Source organism: Symsagittifera roscoffensis, unplaced genomic scaffold (assembly GCF_963678635.1).
Source record: "Symsagittifera roscoffensis unplaced genomic scaffold, txSymRosc1.1 SCAFFOLD_801, whole genome shotgun sequence".
Taxonomy (NCBI): Eukaryota; Metazoa; Xenacoelomorpha; order Acoela; family Convolutidae; genus Symsagittifera; species Symsagittifera roscoffensis.
Window position 1 is genome coordinate 1 of NW_026971524.1, and position 18,020 is coordinate 18,020.

The 18,020-nt window shown below is 31.0% G+C and overlaps 1 protein-coding gene across 1 annotated transcript; it reads right to left on the bottom strand.

Annotated features, from left to right (window-relative positions):
* Window positions 1-5,177: 5,177 nt before the first annotated feature.
* On the bottom strand, window positions 5,178-12,816 carry LOC134856485 (C5a anaphylatoxin chemotactic receptor 1-like; the record flags this gene model as incomplete). The annotated part of the gene is given in 6 exon segments (XM_063872758.1): window positions 5,178-5,439; window positions 7,201-7,415; window positions 8,513-8,788; window positions 11,293-11,409; window positions 12,007-12,148; window positions 12,721-12,816. Coding segments are annotated over 6 exon segments (975 nt in total), but the record flags the coding sequence as incomplete, so codon positions are not given.
* Between the last annotated feature and the right edge of the window lie 5,204 nt (window positions 12,817-18,020).

Genomic DNA, 18,020 nt, shown 5'->3' on the forward strand with positions numbered 1-18,020 from the left:
TACAACAACATTCTTCTAGACTGTATAAAATTGAAAGTATTTGACAGAGACACATCAAGTTTTCCGTCGGTAAATGGTCAGATTCAACAAAAAACGGACCAACTAAATGGCTCGTATCCGGCAAAATTCTTGCCTTCCGCGACTCTCTTTAAACCTTTGAAATTTCTTTCGAACAAAAAGAAAAGCATAACTTTATAAACTTTTTTAAGATCAAATTTTAATGCACAATGAAAAGTACAAAATTTTCCTATCAGTTCAGTATTCGGAAAATTAACGTCTGTCTGTTCTATTTGCAAAGAGTAATCTGTCAACGCTACGCGTTGAAAATAAACTTTAAGTGAACTAGTTCTAATAAATTGGTTAAAAAACGATTTTTAAATACACCCTGTTTTTGAAATGACACATCAAATATCATATTGAATTCTGCGCAGAACAAAATCAGATGATTTTTGAATTCAGAATGGCAGCATTTCTTAGATGGTTCTTAGGAAAATTAAGTCAAAAATGCTTAACAGAAAGATTTAAACGGGCACAAATTGCGCGAGCGCCGAAACGAAACTTTTATTGTTCCGACTTTTGTAACGAAAGTAACGGAATATTTTTGCTCGAGGTGGGTTTTTTTTTCTTCAGAAAAATTTCGACTTTTTAACTAGACATTTTTGACGGAGTTTTTTTTATTATTCGAAAGGTATTGCTGTCCTGAGCTTAAATTTGAAAAGATATATTACCTGTGATTATTTTTGTACAATTATGTGGGTTTAAAGATTGCCATTTTGGCCAATTTGGGACAATTATCGTGCGACCCGCACTCAGTAAAAAGAGAAAATAATCGACTGTATAAAAACTATAATTGTACTTTTAGCAAAAATTTAATCAATTATGAGCGCCAATTTTAGATGTTTAAACGATTTAAAAATAATTATAATGACAACATTTTTGGGGAAACTTTAAAAAATTATAATCAATTATAATTGATTATATTTTTTCCGAAAATCTCTTATAATCTATTATAAAAGATTATATTACCTTATTCTATCAAAATATTATCTGACAGAAAAAAAATCAATTAAAATGGATTATAATTTCAGCTATTCTGCAAAAAATACAGTAAAACCAAAGTTAATTTAAATTTTAGCTATTGAGAGGGGCGGATCTAGGATTTTCTCGAGAGAGGGGGGTAGTGAGATTTTCAAAAAATTTTCAAAATATTTGTCGAATTTTTTTTAGTTTGACTAAATTTTGAAAAAACAGGCCAAAAAAGTAATTGTAGGCATTTTTGGAAAAATTTGACCAAAAAATTGCGTTTTGTCGGCGCGCGCTCCCCCCTCAAAATTGATATATTGGGTCGGCAAGGGGTCTAATCCCTGAAGGTTTTCTGAGTAATAATGGATTATAATCCATTATAATAGATTATAACTCAATGAAAATTGAGAAAAAAAAACTTTCAAAAAGTAATCGATTATAATCGATTTTAATCGATTATATGATTTTTTTGTTTCGAAAAATAGTAACATTAAAATCCATTTGTAATCAATTATAATCAATTGATTTTAAAATTTATGGAGACTGACAATAACAATCCACTATAATCTATTAATTTCTCTTTTTACTGAGTGCGGGGATATATTTCGCGCTATTAACGCGTAAACGGAGATTTAATCTCTCTTAGAAATCGTTTCAAATTGGTTAAAAGAAGCTAATTTGCCATAATTGATTTGCTACTAAGGGAAAAATTTATCACTTTGTAGTTTATATGGCGTGTGGGGGGATAGTTTTCATTAAAAAAACTCAAAATAAAGAAAAATCATTTTATTTTTATTACAATCAATTTTTTAAATGTTATTACTGCTCCATAGACCTTAAAAGGTAGTCGGAACATTCAAAGCTTCGACCTGATACAATCAGTCTTGTTTTATTTTAAAGCGCTCTTCAAATTGAAACTTCCCAATTGACTTTAAGCTCTGTTATTTTATTCCAATTAATAAACGATTGAGCAAATTTAGATTCAATATATTGATTTTCCAACCTCACCTGGAATACTTCACTATCTACGCCGGCAAAAATTTCTGCACCACAGACTTTTTTGTGGTAGTTTCTGAAAATTATTGATCCCATAAATTGCGTTTTTGGCGCTCGCCTCCCTTTCAAATTATCTGTGTTTTGAGGCTGAAGCTGTCTTAGATGACTGTTGGTTTGGTTGGCGTAAACCAAATATGAATATCCTTTAAAGGTGGTAAAACGGCCCGCATCCAGTTTCAAGCGTTAATAATCGATAATATTACGATTTTAGTACCAGTCTCACTAAAATTGAGAAACAATCGACTTTAATCAATTAATAATCGATTATAAATCTCTTTTTTTTCAAGTCAAGTTATAATTAATTATAATCCATTATAATCGATTATTTATTCGTCTATTTTTCGATACAATTATAATCGATTATAATTGATTATAATCCATTATTTTTATTCAAAATTATATTTCGTTAGTTTTTGTCTTCGAAGTTGCATCTAAATTGCTTATATTTTATGCTTTTTGTGGACGTTGGTTCCTATGAAAAATGAGAGAAAATTTTTCAAAATTTTCCAATTAATTCATATTTATAAGTTTTTTTCCCTTTCTTCCCCATTAGAGTTGTTTTGTGATGCATATTTTAAACTTTTATAAACACCAAAACATCAGCAAATTGATTTAGTTTCATGATTGTTCGGAAAAATTATCTTTTATCTACCGCGAGAACCTTTCCAGTCATATGAAAGGATCTCTATGAAACTTTTGTTTCGTGGTAAAACTTTGTGTTCAGATGAACTAAAGTCTTCAAGAGATCTCTCTTTTAGAGATTTTCTTTTTGACACAAAAATAATAACCCATAAGATACAATTCGAAAATAGGAAAATTCCGGCAAAATAAGAGATTATAATCGATTATAACGATTATAATTGATTTTAAGGGTTTTTAGTAAGAACTATAATCAATTATAATCGATTATAACAGATTTTAATCTCTTGGAAAATATCACGATTATAATCAATTATAAATCCCTTAAGGACCTAATTTTGGTAATTATAATCGATTATAATTGTCAAAAAATCATCATAATAATCCGTTATAATCGATTATTTACGCCTAAACTTGGATGCGGGGGGGTAATTCTTGGGTGGTCAAGAAAATGTTTTCCTGAAAAAGAGAACCTTCGTCCCATTTTTGGTTGGCTGATTTTTTGGTACATGTGGAAGCTCTAGAAGTTTTCGAGTGTAAGCTTCAAAAATAATAAAACGAAAACTGAAATTGCTTCTTAAATTTCGAAAATTTTTCAGGTTATCAGCACACCCACACCGAGCGCGTATAGATCAGAGTCGGTTATCTTGTTATGGTATAGTCAGTATTTCTAAAATTACAAATTCATCGATTATGATCCATTAAAAATGGATTAGAATTCTTATATTTTTTAATTTAAGGTAATCCATTATTTTCTATTATAATGGATTTTTTGGAAGATTTTTGTTCAAATTTACTATTTTGTTTTATCATATCTCATTTCCTGCTTAGTGCAGTTGCTACATTTTGCGTTCCATAATTTTTAAAGTTCGTATTTTGTATTATATTTAATTTTCATCTAATTATATAATTTTAACTTTTTTCAATTTTCAATTAACTTTCGTTCAGCTTTCTTAAATGCAAATCAACTTTTCACATGCCGCAATTTTCACATTCCCCATTTTTCACATGCCACAATTGTATAATTTATGCATTTCAAAAATGTTTTATAATCTTGAAATTAACACTTTATAAATTAATTGAGATAAATATTTTGATATGCAATGGGATCATATATTATTTTTGTAATTATGAAAACTTGTTTTAAGCAACAAATTTAGTTAGCCCCGGGTTAACCTCCTTATGCTTATCAAACAATTCCATACAACAAAAATCATAATCATACAAATCCATACATCAAGTGTATGGAGAAAATGCATGTCGTACAATTTTCATACATTTTTGAAAAACAATTTAAAAAAATTACACCATTTCGCCGGTTTTTTGAGAACAGTCGAACAGACTGGTGACAAAAAAAACTGATTTAAAATATTTTTTTGAAAAAAAATGCTTTCCATACAGTTTCCATATATGGAAATTGTATGACTGGCATTTTTTGATGGCGACACAAAAAAATTTTTCAAGTAAATTTGAAAATTTGCCCCAAAAATTTTGTTCGTTTTTTTTTCAACCCCAAATCGAATTTTGTACGCAAACAAACATTTTTCGAAAAAATTTTTTGCATGCAAATTTTATTTTTTGTTTGCATAACGTAGTCTTGGATATACAAAAGTTGGTTTTTTTTCCCGTCTCTGGATAAATTTTTTCAAACAGGCTAAAAATTTTTATTTCTTTTGCATGGCGTGTTTATATATGCCTTGATCAATGTCTAATAATTTGAAAATTCAAAAATTTAAAATAATCATCGCTGAAAAATTTTGCCAACAATTAAAAGTTTGTTACTTCTGTTATATCAAGACAATTCAGGTAGTTTTTTATGTATTGTAAATGCAAGACCGTCCAACCTTTGGTGATTTGAGTAACCAAGGTCTTTGTCACTTGTGTGTTGTATGAGAATTGTATGATAAGCATTTTTGGTCAACCCGGGCCTTTGCTTTCCGTCTACAATGCTAGTTTTGCAAATAAAATTTATTGTTTAAATTCGTTTTGGTTGGTCACGTCTAATTTGCTTATCGTCTAATTTGCTAGCCCCCAAGCGAAAAAAAATATCTTTTGCTTTTTGAGCTCCAGACAACAAAACTTTTTAGATGGTATAACCTTCGAAAAATGAAAATTGTGAATATAACGTAATTTTCTTTGAAAGTCAGCGCAATAAAACTGTAAAAACATGAATCTGTGGAAAACCGAAGCTAGCCACCACCCGGTTGTGCTATATTAGAAACTTAAACTTGGAATCGTAATGGACTAATAGTTGAAAATCGAAGTTTTACTACAGTTTGATGAAGTTTTGAAGAAATTTGAATAACGACCGTGGCGTAATTGTTTCATTCAAATTCCAATAAAACTGTCGGGTAATTTGATTTTGACATGAAAACAATTCAGCCTGATTGGAACTTTTCTTCCCATTGCGCAATCGAAACCGCAAACAAACTTATCCAGTCCTGTATAAAACTCTGTAATTCAAATCAACGGCTTTTTTAATTGATAGTTTAACCAATATGAATATACTCCGTATAAAACGGAATTATTTTCAGCAAGCGCCTATTTGTTGGAAAATTAGACAATTTTGGTTGTATATATCAATTTTTTTGCTCAGGTGTTTCTACTGGCGACGTTCGCAGGTGATAGTCCCATCGTCTGGAAGAAAACCCTCCTGAAGTAGGAGCTAGTTGCAAAGTAGGCGTAGAAATTCATTGAATTATTGAAGACAGCCGGAAACTTCTAAACAACAAGACACAATTTCAATGGTGCGCGCAGAAATTCTACTAAGAGGCGATTATTTAAAAAAATTTACAAAATTTTGCCATCCTAATATTTTTCCCATATTTTTCCCGTTATTTTTCCCATTATTTTACCATCACATAAAAAATTGTGTTCAAATTCACCTGTTTTTGTTTTCATTCGATTTTTAGGAGGCTTATGCGGACCTGATGTTTGGCAAATTGATCATTTTAAGATAAGAATCTTTCCGGGTGCTATTCTCATGCGCGAAAAAACTTGTGTGCGAAAAATCGAAAACAAAATTAGCCAAAAGTCAATTTTCAAAAAGAAGCAGTTGCCATTCAATTAAAAAGAAGTAAGCGAAGAAACAGTTTGCTTTTTTCATTACAAAACCCTTGAAATGTAAAACTTGTCCCAATTTTGCCGTGGTCAATGACAATATTAAAGTTTTGCATATTTCTGCCGTTTTTATATTCGGCCAATCTCAATATTCCAATCTGTGGAAATGTTTACACTCTTTCCAAGTTTTAGATTACTGAAATCTGATTGGCTGATTTATATTTTCGCGCATTCGGACCTTCGCGCATGAGGGATTTCATCAATCTTTCCCATTTTAATAGTAACTATCAATCAATTTCAGAAGCAACTATAATAGAGTCAGTATGTCTATTGAAGCTATAAAGATTTGTGAGATGAATTGAGAAATATGACGATTTGCTAAGCTATTTGCTTTGCTAAAAAGTCCTTTAACCTATGCAAAGCATAAACTTTTGTGCTTTTTGGAGTTTCTGTAGGTATTTCGGATTCATTAAAGAGCAAATGATGTATATTCAGAAATTACCCGTATGTGAAAAGTTTTTTAATCCAAATTGTATATCAAAAGTATTTTTAAAATATTTATCGAAAGTAAATTTGAATTAGCTACAAAATAGGTGAAGAATTGGGCAAAAAACTCAAAAAATCTCAAAAAAACTTATGTACAAATCACTTCAGCTCTTGATTTATACAACTTTTACCGTAATTTACAGATCAACGTGATTGCGTTTTACACCAATTAGTTGCTAGAAAACCAAAAACGTAAACCAAGAACGTTTTTTTAAAAAAAAATTTTTTTTAAAGGCTGCGAAAAGCTAAAAAGTTGTTTTAAGTGCAAAAATTTTTCAAGCTATGTTTATCAGCATCAAGTTATTACTTTGGTTTTTCTCTCACTTTTGGCAAAAATATTCAATCTTTTTGCAGGTATTCTGAAAAAAAATCATAATTGCAGCTTTGATTATTTCGGCGCAGATTTTTTTGATAAACATTCAATTAATTACAATTAAAAAACAGTCATATAAAAAATTTCAGAAAATTATCTGAAACTGATTTACATAAATTTTTAATGCAAAAATCTTTTTTTAGTGAAAACAAAATTAATAATGTTTGGACCACGATGTGGATAAAGTTGGTGTTAGTTGAAGCCAAAATTAGATGACACTAACAAAAGAATTGTAATCACAATAAAACTTTTTCGGTAGTTCTAATGAACTTAACATTGAAATTGTTTTGGTTTTCGATAGTAGTTCGAAACAGTTGAATAAATTTACAGTCAAAAATTTCCTGTAAATATAGTGACAGGAACCCACTATATTTGCTAAGTGAAAGAAATTTCTATTTTTGTGGTTTTCTTATACAGTAGTGATCGGAACCTACTGTAATTTTTAAGCATCAGCTTGCTCCTGTTTTACGAGGATTTTAATCAAGCTGATCTAACTCACTCACTCTAATGTAATTGACGAGGTTGGCTTCACTGGGATTCGAGTCCCTCAAAACTGTGCTGAGACGATTCAGGAACCCAAGTCCACCCAAGCAGAAGAGGAAAGAGACAGACAGCACAATCAAACACACTGTTCTTTCCTTTTCTCTTCTCGACAGTTTGTTATGAGTGTTACGCATTTTGTAGACGATGACCAAATTGACAATCAAGACAGTCACTCCTAACACAGAAAATTTCTTTTTTTTTAATGGGGCGATTTGTCAATCAAGTCAATAGGTGATTCATCATATTCGTCAGACTTGATTAAAAAGTATTTTCTTTTTAAATTTAAAATTCGTCACTGAAAAGTTTAACTCAAATGCTAAAATATTAGATGTATGCTAACAATTTTTTTCCTACATGTGTTCATGTTTACAGTGCTGATTCAAAACTTTAAACGCGTTTTTCTCAAATTGGGTTAAGATTAGACAAAAAGTTTGTTCATTTTAAAATCATGAATAACTTACTCAAACGAACAAAAAAGAAACACCCGACTGCTGTACAAATAGTCCATAATTTTATAATCACAGTATTCGATGCTGAACTTTTCACAAGGCAAACGCATTCGTTCATTTTTGTTTCTTAGAAAAACTGATAATAAAACTCAATGATTTGGCAGTTAGGGCTGAAAAAAAAATAAAAACAGAAACATTTTTCAGTTAAAGTCTCCCAAAAGAAGACTCAAAAATCGAATGCGTGATATTTTCTTCGAAATTTTCTGTGGCCCAACATATTCTAATAAAGTTGGTAATTTAAACTTTTAGCTTGTGAGAGCCCTTGTAGTCAGTTATTTTGAAAAGCTTAACTTCAAATGTTCAAAAAAGTTACCAAGGAAATGTTCACAAAAAGAAAAAACTCCTAAAAAACTCCAAAATTTAATGCATACTAGTCTGAAGAATAACAACTTTCAGGCGAGTTTTTGTCGAATTGAAAGAAATGTTTCAAAATTGTTTTCCACCTCACGACTTAAGAATTCTAATAAAGCTCCCTTTTTGCCCTCATACCAAGTTCTTTTGAGGTAAGTTAAAGTTAGCTATGAAGCCTACCCATTTTTCTGTAATTTAAGCCGAAGATCAGTTTCAGGTCATTCCTAGTCGTAAAATTCCTGTTTTTCTTGAAGTTGTTTTTTATTAATTCCTCTCCTCGGAATAATTGATGCTAATTGCACAGCAACCGATTTTTTCTTCTAGTAATTGTCTAAATTGATCTGAGAATGTCCGATTAGTTAAGGCAACATTTTTTTGTTTTTATTCCTATATGCTTTTCTTTACATAATACCAGGCGTGATGAATCCAGCGACAAAAATGAACTCGTAGTACACTTGAAACTGCCACTCTTCCCGAAGAATAGCCCACTGGTTCATAAACACGTAGTTACAATACATCCCTTCCAAATCATACTCAAAAAATATCGGAATTGTGCCGACGATGTTTAGAATCCATATCAATATAGTAGTTATGACGGCTCTGATTGGCTTTGAGTTTTGCTTGTACCAGATTGGCCGGCAGATTGCAATCATTCTGTCAACTGCAGTGGCCAAAAGAACATAGCCAGCTGAAAACGAAAAGCATTACGTTTAAAAAAGAGCCCAATTATTGTTCATGTAGGATCCAACAATACTCTAAATGATCATAAAATTTTTAAAATTGCATGTGTCACAAAACACATACAATAGCCAGAAAGTATGTTAATTGCAGACAGCGTAAAATTTTAACAGCATCATAGCTTCAAAATTCATTAGTTTCTGTCACGTAAATTTCTAGTATTTTCGAATACCTACTACTTATAGCTGTCAGAAGTTAAACTATTTATTAGCCTTCATAAAAAAATAAGCAAAAGAAGACTTCATTTTAGCGGTGTAAAATTATTTAGATAATTTTCCTGACATGCCAGTTGAATTTATTTTTTTTTCAAATTAAATTATTATCAACTTGTAACCGTGTTGCTTTGTTGTCGTCAATTTATACGTTTTTCCATGATTTTTTATTTAAAAACGTGCAATAAAAGTTAGTTTAAGAAAAATTCAGCTCTTTTTCCGTACCCACAAAAATTTCAAAATTGCAAAATTTTGGACTTCAACTCTTCTGAAAAAAGCCATAATTTTTAGTTCATTTGACTCATCATAAGAATCGAATTTAGTACCAATTTATTAATTTATTAGTGTAGTGATATAAGGTTGTTGCGAAACAAAACATCCTAGACCAAGTGTTACATCCTGGGTATAAAAATTAAAAATTACTAGGGCCATGTAAAAATCAGGACAAAAAGGTTCCCAATAATTTAAGATCAAAGACACCTTGGTAAAGTTTTGAGTTAAATATGCTGGCTATTACTGCGGTTTTTTTAGATGTCTATTTTTTGACTTTTCACCTGAAAGAAGTTTTTCATACCATCTAATAAGCGAAACTTATTCCTTGACATAACAAAATGCTTGCAACAAAAAAATTGGGTTTGCATAAGTCACGAACTTTTGTTGAATATGGAAAGTTGTTGAAAATAACGTTTTCTTTATTATATATATGACTAAAAGTTGGGCTCTTTTCCACTCCCCCATATTTTATTTTCAGTTTTACAAATATTTTTTTGACATTGTTATAAGGAATGAAAATTTGCATGGTGAACAAATTAACAGTAATGTCCCAAAGGGAAAATTAACAGTAATGTCCCAAAGCGCATAACTCTCAAATGGCATGAAAAGAAGCTTTTCCTTAATGGCATAAATTTTAAGTTTGCATTATAATTCAAATGTTTTCTATCAATTCCTAATTCTAATTGTTTTTCAGCAACGAAAATATGTGAACAAGATTTGGATTTGATTACTTCCAAACAAATGTTAATCAACATTTTCGTCGGAAAAATTGACCACAAGAAGCTTATCAAGAACCGCAAGCCTATCTTTTTCCCTTTTGACAATTCTCGAGTTTTTTCAAGATCGAATAACAATCAACATTTGAATTGACCGATCGACTATTTTTCTCACATGGTTCACGAAAAAGAAAGCGTTTCTCGGTTTTTTAATGCAACTGATGCATGAAATTTAAACCATCTGGGAAACTTTTCATTTTTATTCCATTTGAGAATTATGCCATTTGAGACGTAATCAAATTAACTATTGCAAACAAAATTTTCCATCATAAATTTTAGCGTTACATTACGCATTCACCCATAACAAGACGTAAAATAAGTAGGAAAATGAAAATTTGAAAAGTGGGGGCGGCGGATATGGAAAAAAACAAAAAGTTGATGTAGTGTGACAGTAACAAAAGTATGTTTTGGCGGATCCTTCAGATTATTAGTGCATTGATTTACCGATATTCAATCAGGCTTTGGTTTCAAGTTTCAAAAAAAAACTGTTTTTTTTTTCTTTTCGTTTACAAAACCAAAAGATTTTGGTTTAAATTGATTATTTATAGCAGAAAAAATTGATTATAAGCCATGAAAAAAGGATTTTATATTTCAAATGTACAGTGATAATTGATTCTTTTGTGCAAAATTTTTCTGCAAAAATCTTTTATCGACAATTTTTTTGATTAAATTTCAGTACGGGCCGTTTCCGATAATTTGCACGATTTTGCTTGTTTCAGCTCATTTTTGAGTGATGTTTGAGCTGATTTAACTCGCCTCCTTCGCACAAAACTTATACAGATCGTTTTCACAATAACCCCCCCCCCCCCCCTCAACAAAGGGGCTAATTGTTAAGATGATTAAGTAAGTCATATTGTCAATCAATCAGAATTCAGCAAAACTTGAATTATCAAAGAACGCTCCAGTGCTAATATACTCAATATATTTATAGGGGTGAAAATTTTTTAGCAGATGCCGTAATTGCATCTAGTAAAAGGGGCATTAATAAGCAAATCCAATCAATCACTTAAGCAGTTTTTACTGCTATTTAGATTTTTGATAAATTTAAACAAAGTGATGAAAAGCGCTTGAAAACATTATTTGTTTAATTAGTCAGAATGATTAAAATTAGTTGTAAGTTACATATTGGATATCATTCAGTGACGTGTTTTTAATTCGTTTAGGAAAAAGACCTCAATAAATTTTCTGCTCACCCGAAACAGTTGAAGCATAGGTGAAGAAGCCCAGCCACCGACACAACAGAGGGTGATATTTGAAGATGTCGTATCCGATTAAATGCAAAGTAGACTCCAGCACTCCATCTTGCACACCTGAATGGCGTGAACATATTGGTATGGCCAATTCACCATTTTTTTTTACTGGTTCGCGCACAGAAACTGAATTTCAATATACATATAATGTTTTTTTTCTAATTCAATATCGAAACTGACCTTTCTCTTTTAAAAACAACAAACCACACTTTTTGTTGAAATTTTGATATATAGAATTGCATTCAAAACTCAACACGAACATTGTTCCAAAAGAATAATTATACGTGAGGTAATTAAAACACGTTAAGATAATTTTTGGTTTATTGTTTTTTCCACAAGCAAGAGACTATTGATGTTTTTTTATTTCCATACATGCAAGAACAGTAGCCGGCTGCTCTGGGGTTAGACAAAAAAACTTTTTCCTTTTCTACAACTTATTTGAACACGCTACGATTTTTTTGTCTTGTCCAATTTGAATAACGTGTTTGCTCGGCTGATATCTGTGATAACCTCAAAAATCTACATGCTTCAGCGCAAAAACATGAACTTTCAGTTAAGTTAGGAAAGTCAACGGATTTACGTTCTCTGAATTTTCTGTGCTTTTATCGGCTCAAAATTATTGTACTTTAGGGAAAATTTCATCACAAAAATACCAACCTGCAATCATGTCACTGACAGCCAGACATTTGATGAAGGTCTGTCCGGAGGAGTTCTGGGTGAACCGCGAGGCAGTCATGTACGCGAAGACGTTTCCAGGGATGCCCAGTATTATGGTGAAACATGTTATAGCTCCAAATATCTTAAAACAAACTTTTTTCAAATTCGTTTTCTACTTGCCAAAAAACTAATAAAATTTCGCCCCTATTCGTAACTTTAGGGTTTTCAAGCATAACTTTTATGTTGATTTCTTTGTCAGTTTATGCCTTATTCTAACTATCAAGTTTTCGGCTTGTTCGGTTTGTTCTGCAATTCTTCAACTTCAGCTCACAAATCAAGAAATTTTTCAATGGCGCGTTTCAAAAGCGCATTTACAATAAGTTTTTTTTGGACAGGGGGAATAAAAAATTTGATAGCACATTTCAATTTATAATTTATGGTATCAAAACTATGATGCAATTATATTGCCACATAAAAGAGTTCTGACTGCTTGCTAAAAGTTTAATTCAACAGATAATGATTTATAATTGCTGAATTTGGCAAAAAAGTTATTTCTGTTATCACAAAGAGGGAAGAGGGCTAGTCAATGAGATACGTTCCATTGTATTCTAATTTGTTTCTGTTTTCTACTATTTTTATTTTTTTTCTATTACAAAAATAAATTTCCGTCATCTGATGAAATTATAGTAACCAGAAAAGAAAAAAAAACGATACCTTTATTGTCGTCTGGTATCCAAATTCTTCCATCAGTTCCGTCGCAGTCATTTCTGAGTTTGTATCGTTCACTTCTATCGAATACATATCGGTGCTCTACGACAAAAATTTATTTGAAATTTATTTGATTATCAACGAGTTAGTTATTTTCAAAAAGTGAATATCTCGTTTCCATATTCAGAAAGTTGTATTTTTTTTCTCAATCTTGAGCAGATAAATCTCCAATTGCGATTGTTTTTCCAACTTTACAGGGGGGGGGGGGGTTTGATTGTAAAAAAAAAACACGAATTGTTTTTGATAGGAATTGCTTTTTTGTTAGCTGATTTTTTATTTCAACGCGAGAACGAAAAAATTGTCATTTTATATATTACTTGATCGCATATTGCCATTGTTTTTTGCGTTAAGTTTTCACAAAAACGCATAATTGGGTTTAAATTTATGGTGTTAGAGGATGATTTGGAACAATCAAAGTCTCGAGCAGAGTGAAGGGCGAGTTTTCTCAAATGAGTTTATCTCTCTTTGAATAAATTGTTTCTCCGAGCTGACTCACGTCTCTAAGTGAAGGCGGCTTATTATTTTGCCAACAGTTTCTGGGCCAGGCCAAAGAGACGTTTTAGGGCAATCTTTGGATGAATGTTCCAAAAGAATTAAGTTTCTTTTTCAGCTCACCTCAAATAAAACTCATCAAAAAATGTCAAAATATTACTCACTTTTGCTGTTTTTGCCGTTTCCAGATAATCAGAGTAGTTTTTTTGGAGTTTAAACCCGTTTTTTACCCTCTCAGGATTTGAATTATTTCAAGTTGAAATGAAATAACCACAAAATGGAGGCAAGAATTTCCTTTTTTGTCCAATTTCTGTAGTTTTTTGTGTCTGATGAGAGTTTTGAAGGAAACATTAAATATAATGAGATCACCTGGGTGCCCTCACTAATTGACAGTGAAATATTTCACATCTAAATAAACTGGAAATGGCGAAAAACTGATCAAACCGTTTTTAAACATCAAAACTGGACCCAAGTTGAAGGGTAATTTGGTAAGAAATGACTGCTGTTGTCGTTTTGAGAAAAAAAATAACAAAAAAAAACAAAAAGTATGTCGCTAAGGAAGAATGGTATTGTTTTGACTAATAAAAGATGTCAAAATTAAATCCACTTTTGCAGCTAAAATAACTGTTGTTTGAGCTAGATGCTTCTTTCACTTTTGTTTTTCTCGGAAGTCGGGTAGAAATTTATTTCATTAAAACTTGATATCTTGTTTGCTCAATAGGAAGAAATTTTCAATTGAATTTTTTATCATCCGCATTTGAATTGCCTTCTTTGTTTTCCTAACTCAGGAATTAGCCATGCAAAAATTGTTGCTGGAAGTCTAAAGTTTCGCAGTTTTTCAATTGGACGGATCGGATGAAATAAATTGACAAATGGTTTTCAGCGAGTTTTAGGGTTCTTCTTATTTACGCTAAGGTTCCCGATGGTTTGAGTTCCCGAGCTAAAAACAATAGTGATATATAATATATATATAGGCAACTATTACATAATAGTAATGTGTCAATTATGTAACAGTCACAAAAACCTTGCATATTTCGTTCAAATGAGGTAACTTTTGGCTGGTTACTCATTTTAAAAACGCATTTCTGGCGGAGAGTTTAGTTAAATTTTTTTCATTTTTTTGAAATCATTTAAAAACTATGAAAACAGGGAGATTCAATTTAGAAAAAAATTGTTCATTGCGTGAAGTTCGACTTTAAGTGATGCTTATAGAAAAAAAGTAGACTCTTGAATTTTGAATAAAAGCTGTGCTGGGCGGTATTCTAAAAATTTTTTGCCAAACTTTTTCAGTTTGACATGGTTGTTGAATAATTATGAAGTAGTTCACGTACCTTTTTTCTATGCTTTTCACAAACATCAAATCTTTACACCATTCTTTGGAAACGGTTTCTGCTTTTTGCGAATCATTTGTTTCAAGGTTTTAAAAAAATATTGCTTTATCTTGGCGAGTAGTCCCTTAAAAAATTGAACGTTTTAGAATTCAAGGCACCATTGTAACAGTTTTTGACACAAGTTGGATGTAGTAAAACAGTGCCAACTGGGAAGAACTATCGCAAGACTATTCGTATATCAAGGAAAAGCCCTGCAAAACTCTACCGATATGATTTTTCTCGAATAAATCTCCAAAAATTAAAGCTAGTTCGTGAATTTCATTTGTATGACAGAATAAGTATGACCAATTTGGTTCGCCTCAAATGTTGAAAAAGTAGTTTTGGGAGTTTTAGTCATGTCACTTACAAACAAACACCCTCAATGATTTTTTTTTGTTTTTTTTAGCTTTATTTTCAAAATTTCACCTGGTATGCTTGATTAAAAATGTTTTTAATTAATTTTTAGTTTAATAGCTTGGAACTAACAATTTATTATGGTTGATGGTTTTCAATATGATTATGAATGTAAAAATTTTAGAAACGATTATGATAAATATTTTTACTTATGGCGAGGAAGATAGAGTTAATTGAAAAACTGATAATTTTGCCGATTAATTTTGACGTACCAGGCTGACACTGTGAGTGAATCCCGAAACAATTTCACGCAATTTGATTTTTTTTGACGTAACGCGAATTTTCAAAGCTTAGTTTCAAATTCTAAATGAAAAGTAATTGCCCCCTTTGTCAGGATCTTTTAACTCCCAGTCAAAAATGGGAAGGTAACAAAAAATTTTTGATAGGATCAATTTGTCAGCGATTTCAACTTTAAAACAACTTAATGCTTTTTTGAATGAATCCGTTGATTTTTTGAGCGTTTTCTTTTCTAGTTCCTATTTCTCCAAAGCTAATTGTGGGAGATTATCTTATCTTTTTAAACAATATAAAAAAAACATGACGTATATCAGGCAAAAATTTTAAAAGATCCGACCACCCCATTTGAACTCGAATAAGTTTTGCTAGATACCATTTCGATTAATTATACACGTTTGTTGCCAATATTGAAAAATGAGTACTGTTTTAAGATGTATGACAGAATTATTATGTCCTCAATTCAACTTGAAACGTTTTTTATTGCGGGATACTTGCCATGCATAGATAATTTGGGTATTTCGCTTTTTTTAATGTAAAAAAGTATATCATTATAATTTAATGTAAAAAAAAAATCCTTATAACACGGTAGAGCCTTCAATGCCTATTGGATAAATTAAATTCTTGAAAACCTCAAAAATTGATGGAGACCCAACAAAAAATGAAAAAAAAGCGATCTTTTGAAGAAACTTTCCGTTGAATTATTTCCCCATTATGTAGTTCACTTCTATGTTAAGTACAAAATTTTGTAGCTTGCGCCTAGCAAAGTTTTGATAGTTCCAAACATCTTGTCTCAAGTTAATTGAAACTGGAACAAATTCTGAACTGGTTTAATTTGCCTTTCGCTATAATGACTTACGCTATAATAGAAAGAAACCAACTGCGTATATTTTTCCCAAGTTAGCCGAATTGGCAACTTTGCCATTTTATAAAAATTGACCACATGTGAAAATATATTTTAAATATGATCTCATGTTAACAACACCGAGTGGATGATGTATTTTAACCGCATCAACTCTACTGCAAGCAAATCCACCTGAGAACCTGATGATTAAAGTAACAATTCTCAAACTCTCAAACAATTCTTTTTAAAAAAAGGTCTCAGTAAAAAAATCAAATATAATCATCTTTTTATCTTTCCCGGGTTGACCAAAATTGCTGGTCATACAATTTTCATATATGGAAAAATGCTAATCAAACAGTTTTCATGCAATTCCATAAGTACAGAAAATTGCATGAAAGATCTATGATTGGTATTTTTTCATATATGGAAATTGTATGACTAGCATTTTTCCATAAGCCAAAAATATTGATTTTTTACATTTTAATTTCTCAAAATTTTTTGGTAATGTTCGTAACCGAACACAAATGACATAAAAATTGGTTACTCAAACGTAGTAACCACAGGTTTGGCCGTCTCGCATTGATAATGCATTGGAAACAGCCTGAAATGTTTCAATTTTGTCTCACACAAATAATATAACGAAAGTAACGAACTTTTAAATTTTAGTAAACATTTTCAAAAATGATTTTCTAAAATTTGAATTTTTAAATTACCAGACATTGATCAAGAACAAAAAAATTGTCATTTTATTTATTACTTGATCGCATATTGCCATTTTGTTTTGCGTTAAGTTTTCACAAAAACGCATAATTGGGTTTAAATTTAATTTATGGTGTTAGAGGATGATTTGGAACAATCAAAGTTTCGAGTCGAGTGAACGGCGAATTTTCTCAAATGAGTTTCTCTTTCTTTGACCAAATTGTTTCTCCGAGCTGACCCACGTCTCTAAGTGAAGGCGACTTATTTTGCCAACAGTTTCTGGGCCAGGCCAAAGAGACGTTTTAGGGCAATCTTTGGATGATTGTTTCAAAAAAAAATAAGTTTCTTTTTCAGCTCGCCTCAAATAAAATTCATCAAAAAATGTCGAAATATTAATCACTATTGCTGTTTTTGCCCGTATACAGATAATCAGAGTAGTTTTTTTTTAATTTAAACCCGTTTTTTACCCCCTCAGGATTTGAATTATTTCAAGTTGAAATGAAATAACCACAAAAATTTTTTTACGTTTTTTTACCCTCTTAGGATTTGAATTATACTTAAGTTGAATTGAATTAGCCACAAAATGGAGGCAAGATTTACCTTTTTTGTCCAATTTCTGTAGTTTTTTGTGTCTGATGAGAGTTTTCAAGGAAATATTAAATATAATGAGATCACCTGGTTGCCCTCACTAATTGACAGTGAATTATTTCACATCTAAATAAACTGGAAATGGCAAAAAAAATGATCAAACCGTTTTTTAATATCAAAACTGGACCCAAGTTGAAGGGTAATTTGGTAAGAATTGACTGCTGATGTCGTTTTGAGAAAAAAAAAATAACAAAAAAAAACAAAAAGTATGTCGCTAAGGAAGAATGGTGTTGTTTTGACTAAAAGATGTCAAAATTAAATCCACTTTGCAGCTAAAATAACTTTTGTTTGAGCCAGATGCTTCTTTCACTTTTGTTTTTCTCGGAAGTCGGTTAGAAATTTATGTCATTAAAACTTGATATTTTGTTTGCTCAATAGGAAGAAATTTTCAATTGAATTTTTTTATCATCCGCATTTGAATTGTCTTCTTTGTTTTCCTAACTCAGGAATTAGCCATGCAAAAATTGTTGTTGGAGGTCTAAAGTTTCGCAGTTTTTCAATTGGACGGATCGGATGAAATAAAATGACAAATGGTTTTCAGCAAA